At 38.0% G+C, this 14,295-nt stretch overlaps 1 protein-coding gene across 10 annotated transcripts in view; it reads left to right on the plus strand.

The window, feature by feature from the left end:
- Positions 1-14,295, plus strand: part of PRKCZ (protein kinase C zeta) — a 34,207-nt gene that overhangs the window by 12,162 nt on the left and 7,750 nt on the right. For 8 of the 10 annotated variants that reach the window (XM_085509132.1, XM_015882475.3, XM_085509130.1 and 5 more), the window contains 12 exons: positions 2,050-2,135; positions 4,884-5,015; positions 5,189-5,270; positions 6,128-6,180; positions 7,880-8,068; positions 9,308-9,405; positions 9,927-10,013; positions 10,457-10,592; positions 10,956-11,043; positions 11,583-11,702; positions 12,197-12,276; positions 12,798-12,887. In XM_085509132.1, coding sequence (XP_085365258.1) covers positions 2,050-2,135; positions 4,884-5,015; positions 5,189-5,270; positions 6,128-6,180; positions 7,880-8,068; positions 9,308-9,405; positions 9,927-10,013; positions 10,457-10,592; positions 10,956-11,043; positions 11,583-11,702; positions 12,197-12,276; positions 12,798-12,887 — 1,241 coding nt within the window. Of the gene's footprint in view, positions 1-1,726; positions 1,933-2,049; positions 2,136-2,639; positions 2,732-4,883; positions 5,016-5,188; positions 5,271-6,127; positions 6,181-7,879; positions 8,069-9,307; positions 9,406-9,926; positions 10,014-10,456; positions 10,593-10,955; positions 11,044-11,582; positions 11,703-12,196; positions 12,277-12,797; positions 12,888-14,295 lie in introns of those variants that run through there. The other 2 variants (XM_085509137.1, XR_014931860.1) reach the window with 2 other exon arrangements.

Here is a 14,295-nt window from a genome sequence, read left to right on the forward strand (position 1 = left end):
AGCTGTATTAAGTTCAGCTGTTGTTAGACTGCTGCCTTCTAAGAATATGACGTGAAACTCTGACTTTGAATGTAATATTTATCACTAATTAGGGAAGTGCCTTGCTCCTTTATTTACAGACTTCATCAACATGAGCTGCTCGTTCACTTACCCATCACTTACTATTCCTTGTGTTGGTGATAAGCTGCTGCTCAGAACACAGATGTATGAGGTTGTCTCCATATGGTGCTTTGTCTAATGAATCCATTAGCTACCCCTGAGAATATCTTTGAGGTTTTTTTTTCTTCTTGGTGGAAAGTCCACCTACAAATGGTGGGACAGCTTTAGCTTGATGTTTGTGTATGGTATATTTGTATCAGGAGGGTTTGTATCTAATTATGGAGTGTAAGTAGCGTTTCCTAAAGCATTATTGAACTTGTTTTGAACTGTGAGGAAAGGGAGCTAAAGATTGTTTTACCTTGATAGCAAAGACTACAGTTGTGCTATTGGATTTTCAGTTGTTCTAACTGTAGTCTGAAGTTCAGAGGTTTGGTTGTAGAAAGCGTGATTGGACCCCAATACATATAGAATCACGTGTAGGGAAACTTCATTGGTCCTAGCAATGCACCTAGATAAATGAATTACAACATGTTGCCATTTGTAAGGTCTCATAAAAGCATGCATCGTATTGCTGCCTTCTCAATGGGATCTATTTATACTTCCAAAGCTGTCTGAGTTCTCCGTTCCCTTTGACACTGTTTTACTTGCTAATGTTTCATGTATGAAGTGGATAAAATAGATCTTGCACAAGCTGCCAACTGCTTTAAGTTGCATTATAGCTAGTATAAATACTGTGTTTGAAAAGGCATTCTCTTAGAGCTTTGTATTGGGAGATGTTGCTCATGTTACTGAAGGTAACCTTAAAGTAATGCTATCTAGGAAGAGTTTTAGCTTCTCGTTTTCCTTTGGAAGCTGTATGACGTTCTGTTACCTGTGAAAACACTGCAAGATCCATTTCCTGGGAGTGTTTGGGGGTTGTGTCACATGTGCCTCGCTGTCAAAAATAGGTTTTCAGCTTTGAGGTTTGCTTGTAATGTGTAAACGTATATATTTGGATTTCTTAATAGGTGTGATTAAAACAAATTATTCAGCAGTTAGAGTCGTGCTAAGTTAGGCTTCCTTTGGAGCTGCTTGTTAGCAAGGCTGCATTGCCAGCTTTCATGTGACTGCTGAAGTTCTTTACAGCTCCTCAGTCCATCTCCTCCCCATACATTGCCCTGCCAGGATCTCCCATCACAGGATCAGCCTGTGTCACTGTGCAGCTGGGAGCAGCTCAGGACTGGTGCTGCACAATGAATTTTTCAACACTTTGAACCTAATATCAAATTCTCTAACGAAGCAGGCAAACATGGCACGTTTCTATGTGACAACAAAATGGATTTGGAGTAGGTGCTCAATGCTGTTTTGCGTGGCTTCTTGAACAGTCTGTCTTAGGCAGCTTAAATTATTAATTGTTGTCATGTTTAGATTGTATTAGGAATAATTGCAGACCTGCACTTGAGCTGTTTCCACAATGGAATAAATAGTTCTGGATAGCATTTGCTAACCAAGATAAAACTGAGGTCTAATAATGCAGTTCTGTGACATCTTTAACTCTTTGAATGCACGGTGCTTTTAGCACCAGGCATCCCTGTGTGTGTATGAGGTTGCCATGGTGGGATTCACGTGGCAGTTTTCCTGCAGGAAGCTGTTCCTTTAACTGTCACCCATCCTTCCTCCTCACCTGAGCTTGAACAGCACGCAGGAAAGAGACTGTAACAAGATTAGGATCATGTGAAGAAAAAGAGACAGGGATGGAAAAAAGGGAGAGGCAGCCGGAGAGCACCTCCTGCAGAAGCTGTCATTTAAGGCTGCCTTAAAAAACCACAACCCAAATCGGCAGGGATCTTAGCTGTGCGTTGCTGTTTAGAAAAGCCAGATTGTTTTAGGTCACAACTTGCTTACCGTAGTGTGTCTGCTATTGCTGTGCAACCATGCTGCTGCTTTACACCTTCTTAATTTCTTTCTTAGAATCAATCTACCGACGCGGAGCCAGAAGATGGAGGAAGCTGTACCGAGTGAATGGGCATTTGTTTCAAGCCAAACGTTTTAACAGAGTGAGTACTGTTGTATGAAATGTAGGGTTTGGGTAATGCTCTGTGGTAATTGTTTTCTCAGCCCGTGCTCTCTGTATTTGAGTGGTGGAAAAAATAAAAGGAAAAGCAAGATGCTTATTGATGTGGCTTTTCAGTCTGCGCAGCGTTATTCGGGTCAGAGAAATCAGAAGGCTCAGTCTATGAATCTGATTGGTGGCAATTATTTTTTTAAGTCTCTAAAAACTGTTTTTGTGAATATTTAAACTCGAGGGCTCAGATGAGTGTTTCTCCTTTCCACCCATAGCAATTAAGCAGCCTGATTGCTGCGTGATCTTTTGCCTTCAGTATATATTGCTATTTCTGGCCATTACAGCTCCTGATGTTAGCTCAAACTGTTTGGAATTGGTGGTATTATGTAATCTAATTAAGAGAAAAAAATCTGTGTGGAGCTAAAATACAAGTGCATTAAGAATCTGACTTAATCCACATGAGCCAGTGAATGTAGCTTTAAGGGTGAGGCTCCTCCTCGACTTCTATCCCATTATGTCAAAGTATTGCAGCACATACAAATGTCATGTACACGTTGGGGAACTGGATACAAAGCAGAGAACAGTGAGGTGAGTTAACAGGCTTTTTCAGCAGTACTTTGTGGAATTTGTGCTACTGCCTGGATGGCTTTGATTTGTACTTTATTCCTTAATGTTCCCTATCCTGAATTTGCATTTTAAAAGTAGGAAAAGCCCCTCCAAAGTCATTATTTATCAGTTGCTATGTAAAAAAAATAAATATATACCTATGTTATTTATCTGAATTAGAGCAATCATTGTGTAATGTACTGTTCCTATCTTATTTTTGTAATTCATAGCATGGAACATCCCATAAATGTTATTTAGATGTTCATTTGCTTCAGAGTTCAAACACTTCACTGAAGCACTGTGGATACATACATGCCATGTTAATAATCTGCTGTTACTAATGTAGATAATGAACTTTTACAGAAATTGGGCTAATGATGAATAATCACATGGCAATTGGAAACTGTTAGCATGCTTATTTGCCAGCAATCCTAAAGAGGACTTTGTTATAACCACTACTGTAGAAATTAAATCTTCTTGAGGCAGAGCACAAAATAAATCCAACTGAAGCAGTAATAAAGTGGATGTGAATTTCAATTCATTGTAACTTGTGAATTTCAGTGTCCTATTTCATAGTAATGTGTGCATTTCTGAACTAGATACCAAATTTTAGCTGCTTATTGAAGTATGAACTTATGAGTTCATTTGCATCTCATAGCAACTGTTTAAAACTTCTTCAGTTAATTCAGGTAAATGAACACATTTGAGCATCTGAGTGATTAGACTATAATAGCGGTGATTAGAATCTTGTTGAGCATCATGTGGAGGCCCACTGTTATTTCTATGGTTATATGTATTTTGGGCAGACATGAGGGATATCTGTGTTACTCACTGAATCTGACAGTCGCCCTTTTGTATTTTTGTTTTGTTCCCCCCGCCTGCATCTAACCAAAATAAATGAGATTTTCTTGTTTGCTGTTTCTAAGCTCTAGGACATTTTATTTTGCTTCAATATTGCTGCTGCCAAACCCATACGAGGGTACTGAGAGTAGTCTGATGGAGCAGGACTTTGAAAGCAGCAGCTACAGATGTCCAAGGCTCATTGCCCTGCCACTTTCTCTTGTTTGTTTCCCCCTGGACAGCATAGCTTGGATTTCTCCCAGTCCAGGAGTAGCTACGTAGCTAAATGGAATGTAATTAAACTTTGTTTTCTACAGCTATTAAGATATGAGAGGTGATACAGAGAACGGTTTCTTTTCAAAAAGCATCTAGTCTCTTATTATACTACTGGAAAGGATTCGTAGTAGTTTAATGCCTTTTGGGCAGGGCACCATGTATGATTCATTAGTCTGAGGATCTGAATAACCACACTAACTGCAGTTTGCTGGGAGGAACAGACTTGCACTGTTCTGTGGCTTTGGGACAGTTGCAGAGTTCTAAGCCTGAAATGGGGGATGAGTGCAGGGCAGCGTCGTTACCCCCATTACAGTGATCACAGGAGAGAGTCTGCAGATATGAATTGTAATCAAGTCACCATTTGGCAACCTGTGCCCTGTATATAGGGAGATAACTGAGGGCAGGTCACTTCTTGGCATAAAAGGATCTATTTGCTATTTGGCAGTTTGTGTAAAGTGTATAAAATGACCACAGCTCACATACAGTGGAAAAACTATTTAAAGAGGTGCCTTGTTGAAGTCAGCAGCAGAATGTCTGACTTACTACTTTGTCCTCATTCTGGTTTAATTTATTCAGATGCCATTTCCAGACATGAAGAAAAAAAGGCCATATATTTCAGATATTAAATAATGCAGCACGCAGAGGTTTTAAATCAGACTTGATAGATAAGATTTTTAATTATGTTGTCCAAAGTTTCTACTTACATTCTACCTCAGAAGTATATGGAAGTATATAGATACAGATGTGGAACAGTCTTCATACTTTGATTTGTGGTGTCCTGTAACATTTTGTGCCAGTTAGGATATTTTTTATGCATGTGGCACAGATTTCTTTCTGTCCCTTTTGTTTGGGTAACCTCTGTCAGTACCCAAAGCTTAAAATATACTTGTATACTTGCTGTCTAAGAATGAAGTGAATAGGGTGGGACCTTATAGCGTGAGTGCTTTCTGCTGGCTAACTACCAGTTTACAGAAGGGAATTGATATTGGGAATTGATAATGTGCATTCTGCCTTTTAGAGAGCGTACTGTGGCCAGTGCAGTGAAAGGATATGGGGTCTCAGCAGGCAAGGATACAAGTGTATCAACTGCAAATTGTTGGTCCATAAACGTTGTCACATACTTGTTCCACTGACCTGCAAAAGGCATATGGTAAGTTGGTGTTTAAGTTTTTATTCTCTCTAAAACTAATATGTTTTACTGTGCCCTGTTCTGCTAATTCTAGATCTGTATCTTAAGTGATGAAACACCATGTATGGCTGTAGTAGATTTATAACACTTGGGGTGGTAATTGATTTTCAGTTTGGTTTGTCTGTCTTTTAAAGGATTCGGTCATGCCTTCCCAGGAACCTCAGTTAGGTGATAAAAATGATGAAGTTGACCTTCCTTCAGAAGAAAATGATGGAAGTGAGTATTCTTCTTCCTCATTTGTAGCATAGCTACTGTATTGTGATCTGAAAATCTGTGAACATCTTTGTTGCTTTAAAATATTTTGTTCATTGGTAACTCTGCCTCCTGATACCCTTCAGAGGGTGAAATCTTGAACTTTGTTATTAGAGGTTGCAATTGTCTTTTCTGTGTTCATTACTGAGTGAGCTCTCTAGGTAGAGTTTGTCTCATACTTGCAAGTGTGCTGTGATAGAGTGAATCTATAGACCCAAGGTAGTTGATACACACAGCCCACTTTCCAATGTATCTGTTATCTCAAAAGATAACTGTGGGCTGACGAGCTCTAGTTTAGTCCCATGGACTTTGATGCTAATTAGCAAATTGATTACAAAAAGTTTCCTTTAAGCATGCCATCCAATTCAGATATATCCTCAACTCATATGTTTGGAAGCCATTCCGTAAGGTGAATTACAAGCGTGGGTCTGTTGGCAACAACAGATCTGACCTACAGTGTTAATGTAAGTGCATCTCTGAGACCTTCTGAAGGTTTCCTAAATTGTGTGGAATTGGGATGATTCCTTCCAGATCAAAACTTCTGTGGTTTAACCTGTCCTGGGTTTGGTGCCCACTTATCCTACCTAATCCTCAGCGTTCATTGCTAAGTTCCTGGCTGTCTCAGAGCTGGTTATTTCAGCAGTGCCCTTGGTTAGGAACTACAGACAGGATTAGAAGAATAGAGTAGAAAAACATGATCAACTGTCCCACAGTATTTATAGCAAACTGCTAACCCTAAACTACTAAATGATCCTTATCACTTTGTGAATTATTTCTAGTAAGGCCTTAATCACACTGCTTCTGTTTGACATATTTTCCAGTTCCTTACATCCCCTCAAACCGGAAGCATGACAGCATTAAAGATGACTCTGAGGTATGTTATAAAATTACTTTTGTAATTCAATTCCACACATTCTTAATCATACACTTTCTATGAAATAGCTGATTATATTTATGCTGTTTTTTTCCGCTCCTGCTTAAATAAGAGGTCTGAATTTTCTTTCTGAAAATGTTTTTTAAAGCATTTTGATGGATTTTTGATTTCTATATACAGGTTTTGTCATGAGTCATGATGTGAAAGAGATGCTTTATTCCCTGCATTCACACTGAAACAATAGTGATTTAGCAGACTGTTTGGCTGTATAGGTTCTTACAGCATGTGGTGGCTCTGACATTGTTATCTGCCCTCTCTAATGGATGTACACCCCTTCTCACCCTAGGGCTACCTCTGCAGGCTAACATTAAGAGAGCTGGTTCATTCTGGTAGTACATTACCTATCCAGCTCTATGGATAACTAATAATTTGCAGAGAGCTCCCATGGAAATACAAGTCGAGTAACATGTACTTAAGCTATTTATTTCAGCTTTTGTAGCGGTTCTGACAGGATCTCTTCATACTGTTATTCCCTTAAAGCAGTTGAATTCTAAAGGATTTCAAGAAGCTGCTTTTAAAAATGCTTCTGGCATATTTGAATTAAATGCATTCTACAGAACTGCAGCAGCTGGTTTGCTATCCTGCTTCTAAACAAACCAGTACCTTCTTTCCTCTACCTCCACTACAATACTTGTCACTAATATTAATTCACACTTGAGTAGTTCTTGCTCTTGGGTAAGCGACTGCCTTATTTTCCATCATGTGCCTTTAGAATTTGTCTCAGATTCAGAGATGCCATGACACAAATTGTTATCAGAAGTTACTTATTTCTGCTATGGGGGTGCTCTGGTATGCACAGTTAGTATTTAAATTTTAATGGGTTCTCATCTGAATTACAACAATCTGACTTTCCCCTCTTGCTTTTGGGCTTTACTAAAATAATTTAAGGTGTCCTGCAAAGAGGATGTGGTATTCTGGTAGCTTTGTTGAATAGACTCTTTAAGCTCACAGCAATCTCTTCTAATAGCAGTCAATCCTAGATCAAGATTCTTTATATAAATAGTTTACTTGGTTCAGCAGAACACTGATCTGTCTGCAAGTACCGTAGCATGAGGTCAGATAAAAATAGGCCATAGAAGTATGTCAAAGCATTGTGTATCCTGGTGAAATTTGTAAAGTCAAAAGCTATTGTGTATGTGGATCTTTAACTACTAAATCTGTAGTCTTATATCACGTAATTCCAGCAGATAGTGAAGATCAAGTTTGTCTTTTAGAGTCAGTAATGAATTTAAAACCAGCACTCTTTGTGGTAGAATATTTTCTGCCAATTCTCACATTTCAGAATATAAAAGCAGGTCTTTGCTCAGTGCTAAGTATAATCTAAGTATAATTCTACAGAGCCTGAAGTTTAAGAATGACTAAAATGTCACTTCTAAAAGCAACGCCTTCTGTTTTCCAGGAGGGGAGTACTTAAATGATTCATTGAACAAACTAGAGCAAGAACAAGAGAACAAAACAAATGACAATAAAGTATTTCTAAATAAGTTACTGTCAGCCGTTCAGGTCTGTGTGACAGTGACAACAGCATGTAAAGTCAGTGAGTTCTGTCCAGTGGTTAAAGACATTTTGGCTGTAATCGATGCTTGAAAGAGAAGATACTTTCATAACAGTTAAATACTTGTTTCTTTTTTTTATACAGGATCTCAAACCAGTCATTGATGGAATGGATGGAATTAAGATTTCTCAGGGGCTTGGGCTACAGGACTTTGATTTAATCAGAGTTATTGGACGTGGAAGCTATGCCAAAGTTCTTTTAGTTCGGTTAAAAAAGAATGATCAAATCTATGCGATGAAAGTAGTGAAGAAAGAATTGGTCCACGATGATGAGGTAAGTCTGTGTTAACTGCATTCCATTGCATGTTTTAAAATCATAGTGCTATTTGATAAACATCATTGAAGTTGTACCAGCTTTTGAACCTCATCTGTCACTGTGTAAAGTGCAGCCTCAAGACTAAATTTAAATGTTTCTCATTTTAATAAAGCTATCTTAAATTTGGTAGAATGCATGTGAAGAATGTTCAAACATGAGTGTGCTAATCAGTACACTTATGTTCACTTAAAAGAAAACAGAATAGATGATGTGAATCCTAGTGAAGAACAAAGGGAGGTTTGACCCACCTGCAGTGCCACAGAGCTGGAACATGCCACATTAAGTGAAGGAGTTGGGGGTGGGTTCACTGCCCACAGCTCTGCTCAGATGTGCTCTGAGAGATGTTGCAGAACAATGCCATACGTTGTCAGGCTGCCAGTTCCAGTGGCACACTGCAGTGTGACATGATGTGCAGGAGTGGCAGCACGTCTGAATAGGTGTATGAACTGTGACACCAGAAGATACTGGAAGAACGTGAATTTTTCTAGGCTTATCCTGTTAACGTTGGTAAACTAACACAATATTAGTGTACTATGTGTGTACAAATGTGGTGAGTTCAGCTTGGGATCTTGTAAAGGTGAAATCATTCATTGAATGTCTCAGCATCTGTCTTTGTTGTCTCCAAAGTGGTTGGAGAGCTAGAAGTGTCTGTTAATAATTCTCTATTTCTACTACTTACATTACTTGTTTGTTGGCAAGTTACTGAATGTTCAGAGTGCAGTGTGATCTGTATAATGTCTTGTATCTACTGCTAGAACCAGTTGTCCATAAGGTTTTAATTTCTTATAAGAAAATTGATGAAATGCGAAACTCAGATCCATAATAAAGCAATATTTCACTAGAATCAGTCAGAGTTTGTTACATTCTTATATTGTGTTGCAGTGTGTAGTCAGAACTTCTGTTGAAGTATTAAAGGCAGTTTGTGATACAACTAAGGATGATTTTGGTTGGACAAACTAATCACATTTTGGTAACTTCAGTGAGTTAATTTCAAGTATCAGATAAGCAAACGAAGCTCAGTTACTTAAACACACTGAATAATTGAGCTGAAGTGTTTTCTGTTTTCCTCCAGATTACTTAAGGACATATGTGAGAACACTGTATACAAGGGAGCTTAGATGTAAACAATATATTTTCTGGGAATGTTTGTGGTGGTTATTGGGTAGAAGTTCTGATTGTTCAATTATTCTATTTCAGGATATTGATTGGGTACAGACAGAGAAACATGTGTTTGAACAGGCATCCAGCAACCCATTCCTAGTTGGTTTACATTCCTGCTTTCAAACAACAAGTCGGTAAGAAAGATCTGAAATCTTGTTTTGAAAACAGTGATCCTTGTACTGACTGCTTCTCGTAAAGGGAATATTACACTGTTGTGGCAGTCAGAAAGCTTTGGAAGGGTTCCATTGCTCCACCAAAGCCAGTTCAGAGGGTGTAACTTAGTGCAGTGTGGAGCAAAATGCAGGGATTTCCTGCCCATAATGTTAATTAAGCACTGCTGTATTTTGTACTGTTTTTGATAGCACTACGGATTTCACAGCACATAGTGGATGTTTGAATGAAATGGCTTCTTCCTGTTTAGTCTGGCTTCTTCATTTTTATTTGCTTTTAAATAAAGAATGTGCTCCTGCCTAATATGGGTCAAATAAGGATTCTTTTGTCCTCTTTCCTAATCTTAAGTAGTTGTGGTAACCATAAGAAACATGAAAGTCAGATTCAAGAGTGGAAGTGAAAATGGCTCAGATTGGAAGAATAGAAAGTTTTCTTCCTACTGAGAATTTGCTTGGAAGCCATTAATTCTATTATATACTTTCAGATTATTTCTTGTCATAGAGTATGTAAATGGAGGAGACCTTATGTTTCATATGCAACGGCAAAGAAAACTTCCTGAGGAACATGCAAGGTATTTCACTAATCCAGCTGTTGTGGTTTTCCTTCTGTTATGTCATGTTGTATGAGATGCTTTAGGAAGCTTATTCTCTAAGAGAATATGAATAGCCAAGAGGAAACAGAAGGTTATTTTTAAGGATTAGAATGTTGTGCCATGGTAAGAAACGTTAACTGTTTTTAGAAGTATATGTGATAGTTTAAAAAACAAGCTAACAACTGAGAATTGGCAAACTATTCCTGTGTATTTTTATTTACCACTCCATGTTCAGTTAACGTTTCTTTGATATGCTGATAGATGATGAATAGAATTCAAAATTACATTTGCTGTTCTTAAAGGAATGGCTTTACAATGTAAGTTCAATACCTTTGTGAACAAATGGAGCTGCTTTTCAGTATTCTGTCACAGAGACAAACTAGTTTTGTACCATCTTTAAGATATTCCTCTTTTATTTTCAGGTTTTATGCTGCTGAAATTTGTATTGCTCTGAACTTCCTACACGAAAGAGGCATAATCTACAGAGATTTAAAACTAGACAATGTTCTTCTAGATGCAGAGGGTCATATCAAATTAACAGACTATGGCATGTGCAAGGTAGAATTTCCTTTCCTTTCTATTTTTCCCTTCTCTTTTTTGGTCTCTCTGTAGTGTATTTCTCTGGTCAAGCTTTTAAGCCCAGCACCATACCTAGTGATAGCAAGGGAAAAGTGACAGAAGTTACCCTTTGCTTAACACCAGTGTTATTGAGCCCAGAATTTGGTTGTGGAATAGCAACATAATGCTGCAAATTAACTGAAGCATAGGACCAGATTTGTAACTTCATCCTTCGTGTTTTTTATGCTGATCGCTTTGCAGGAAAGAAATTGACCTTGACTGAGTTTGTTTCTTCTGTTCAGTTTTCTATCTCAAAAGTAGAAGTAAACTACTAAAATGTTTTAAACTGTTTTATGTACATAGGAAGGATTGGGCCCTGGTGACACTACGAGCACTTTCTGTGGAACACCGAATTACATTGCACCAGAAATCCTAAGAGGAGAAGAATATGGTAAGCTGAGACTGAACAGATTGATGTTATAACTGAGCACAAATCCAAGTTTGAGTTGTAGCTTTGTTCAAATGCTGTTGTTACTGAATTTCCTCTTTTTTTTTTTCTGCCTATATATAAAAAAAAAAAACAGCCTTTTGATTTTAGAAGTCATTCATTTTGGCTAGTTTTAAATCCTGCTTTCCCTGAGCAATGCAGTGTTGCTGTATCAAAATCAAGCCCCAACCCTTGATGTACTTGACATCCCAACTGCTATTGTTCCCCAGGCAAGGTTATGGAATGCTGTGACTAAGTTCATTGTTTATGCAGAAGTCAGAACTATAATCTTAATTAGTGTTGTGGTTATAAACTGATCTGATCAGTAGGTTGGGTTGTGTATGGGTACCTACAGAATCTGTACAGGTTTCCTATGTGGCCCAAATTCCTGTCAAGCTTCATCCAGCAATACTGATTGTGTAGGACCAGGGCATTAATCCTCACATGATGAGAACTCTGACATTTGAGGAGCAGCTGAAAATCTGCTGTGTAAATATTGACAGGGTTCAGCGTGGACTGGTGGGCTCTTGGTGTATTGATGTTTGAAATGATGGCAGGAAGGTCTCCATTTGATATCATTACTGACAATCCAGACATGAACACTGAAGATTACCTCTTCCAAGGTATCGTTTTTTTCTATGATTTCTCTTGGGGGGAGGAATGATGAAAATTAACAATTGCAGTAGGATACTTAGAATTACCTTCTCTTTTCCTTTCCTTGTATTATCTCACAGTTGCTAGCAGGTCTATAATGTATGAAGTATTTTTAGGGTTTCATCCTAGGTATTTATTTTATTGAACTGTGATGAAATAGTCTGGAATTAGGAACCTTTCTACAGATGATAAAAGCATGTCAAAAAACAGATAGAAATCTGACTATTCCCTATTTATGCTATCAATGACAGGTTCACGTAGCTAACATTTACTTCTGAAATCTTGAAGTTTTGGTGCAGTAGTTTGTATTACTGTAACTCCTTTTGCATTATTTTCAGAAATTACCATGTGTTCCCATTTTCCAAAGTGTAACAATGTAATGTTTGTATTAAAATAATGGTCGATGTCATAAAATAACAAAAGAAAACCAACAACAATATTACTGTTTTTAAACCTATAACAGTTATTCTTGAGAAGCCAATCCGGATTCCAAGGTTTCTTTCTGTCAAGGCCTCCCATGTGTTAAAAGGATTTTTAAACAAGGTAAATAACATTCTCTTATTTTTAGCATCTACTATCTGGAAGTCAGGGCTTCCTGTTGAAAGGAATACAGTTAAGAAGTTAATCTGCTTACTATTAAGAAAATCTATAAAACCTTGGCATCCTGTATGATTTAAATAAAAAAAGACCAACCAAACCACCACCACACAACTTGCTACTCTGAAGAGCTCCCACATTCCCACGTCAGACTTGTTTTAGAAGCCTGCCTGTAGTTAGAAGTTATAGACACTTATAAACTCTTATCTGTAATGCTTAATGTTCATTGAAATCCATAGACTTATCATCATTCAAACGGGAGGGGGGGAGGGATGTAAAATACTTTGTTAAATAGAGCTTTTATATGAACTCCAAAAGAGAATGTAAACACTTTGGTAGCCATGGTATGAGCATCTTAACAGCAGTTGTTGTACTAGTGGAGAATGCTGGTGATATAGATGGGGTTCTGACAAAAATGGGCTGTAACTGGGACTCAGTGTGTAACAGAGTGTTTGTGTTTTTTGCAGGATCCCAAGGAAAGGCTTGGTTGTCAGCCACAAACGGGATTTTCTGATATCAAGTCTCACACGTTTTTCCGCAGCATAGACTGGGATCTGGTAAAAATAATTACTTCTGTTTGTGTATTTAAAAGAAACAACTTGTTAGTTTCCTGTTAATTTACCCAGCGTAGATGCATGGTGCCTGCAGTTGGACTCCTCTGGAGGTCATTTCACTGCTCGGACAGATAAGGGAAGCATATATTAGCAAGCAGTGCTTAATTTCCCTGATTAGAAATATTTCTACCTCAAAGAGAGGGAAGGTTGGTAGGTAACTAAGTGAACAAGAGCAGGTAAATTGCCATGGAACCAGATAATCCATAGCCATGGGAAGTGAGATGCTTCACGTGCCCAAAGCATTTCTGGTCTATTTGTAATATGTTATTTAAAGAAAAAAAATCAAATTCTGTACTTCTAAAAATCAGTGGGATTATTCAGGTAGGTAACAGTGAAATAACATTTATGGCAGAATAGGATTGCATCTCTTTCTTGAAAAAAGTGGCTTAAGGGTTTTGTAGCTATTTGAAATGATTCTTTGGTTTCTTCTATTTTTCTCTACACTTGATGTTATGATGGAAATGTTTGCTTAGGATGGAGAGACAACTTGCATGTCTGTAGGTCTGGATGCATAAATATTTATTACAGCTAGCCTTATAAAAGGTTCAGATACTTGGTGACTGTCTCTGCTTCACAGAAAGTCACCATAGGAACTGCATTGTTGCATTTATGGACACAGCCAAAAAGCAGTTGGGAACTCTTCCTTTCCAGCGTTACGTTTTTAATACTTCAGTTGAACCTTGAGAATATTGAGAATAAATGTGTGTGGTGTTTTCATAGTCCTGGGAGGTCTCCACAAAATACAGAAACAGGCAGTCAGCAATGTCTGTAATAATGTGAAGGAGGTTCAGAGAGGAACCGTATGATGACAGTTACTCTCAGACCTGCTGTTCAGACATTCAGAGAAGACATTCAGTCCATTAGGAGCCAGTGTTTTAAAATACCTACCGTTCACAAAGCGATTTGTACCGCAATTACAAGGACATCTACTTCTGTCACAGACGTGGCTCGTTTTCTGTTCTCCTTTTACCTATGTGCTGTGTTCCATTATGTTGGCTACCCAGTGGTAGCTATAATGCAACTTGACTGGAGTTTGTGTTAGAATATAAACGTCACACACTGCAGGGTTCCTGTTTTGCAGAGTGTTTCTGAGAGGTACACAAGGCTTCTAGATTTGTTGTCTTTATTTGTATAAATGCTTCTTAATTGGAACTGTTATTGATCATCATATATGCTGAGTTTACTTGAATTTTGATTTTCTACCTACTTCTTGGTTGAAAGCCTCAGTATTAAATATCTAATTAAAAACACTAATAAATTGGGGTGGATTTCTGTATGATTTTGCAAGATAATTAGGGCAGTGCTGCTCAGGAGGACATAAGATGTCAGGAAAAAAAGCTAAGCTGCACTT

The sequence above is a fragment of the Coturnix japonica genome, chromosome 9 (assembly GCF_054131305.1).
Source record: "Coturnix japonica strain WE chromosome 9, WE-NBRP24, whole genome shotgun sequence".
NCBI lineage: Eukaryota > Metazoa > Chordata > Aves > Galliformes > Phasianidae > Coturnix > Coturnix japonica.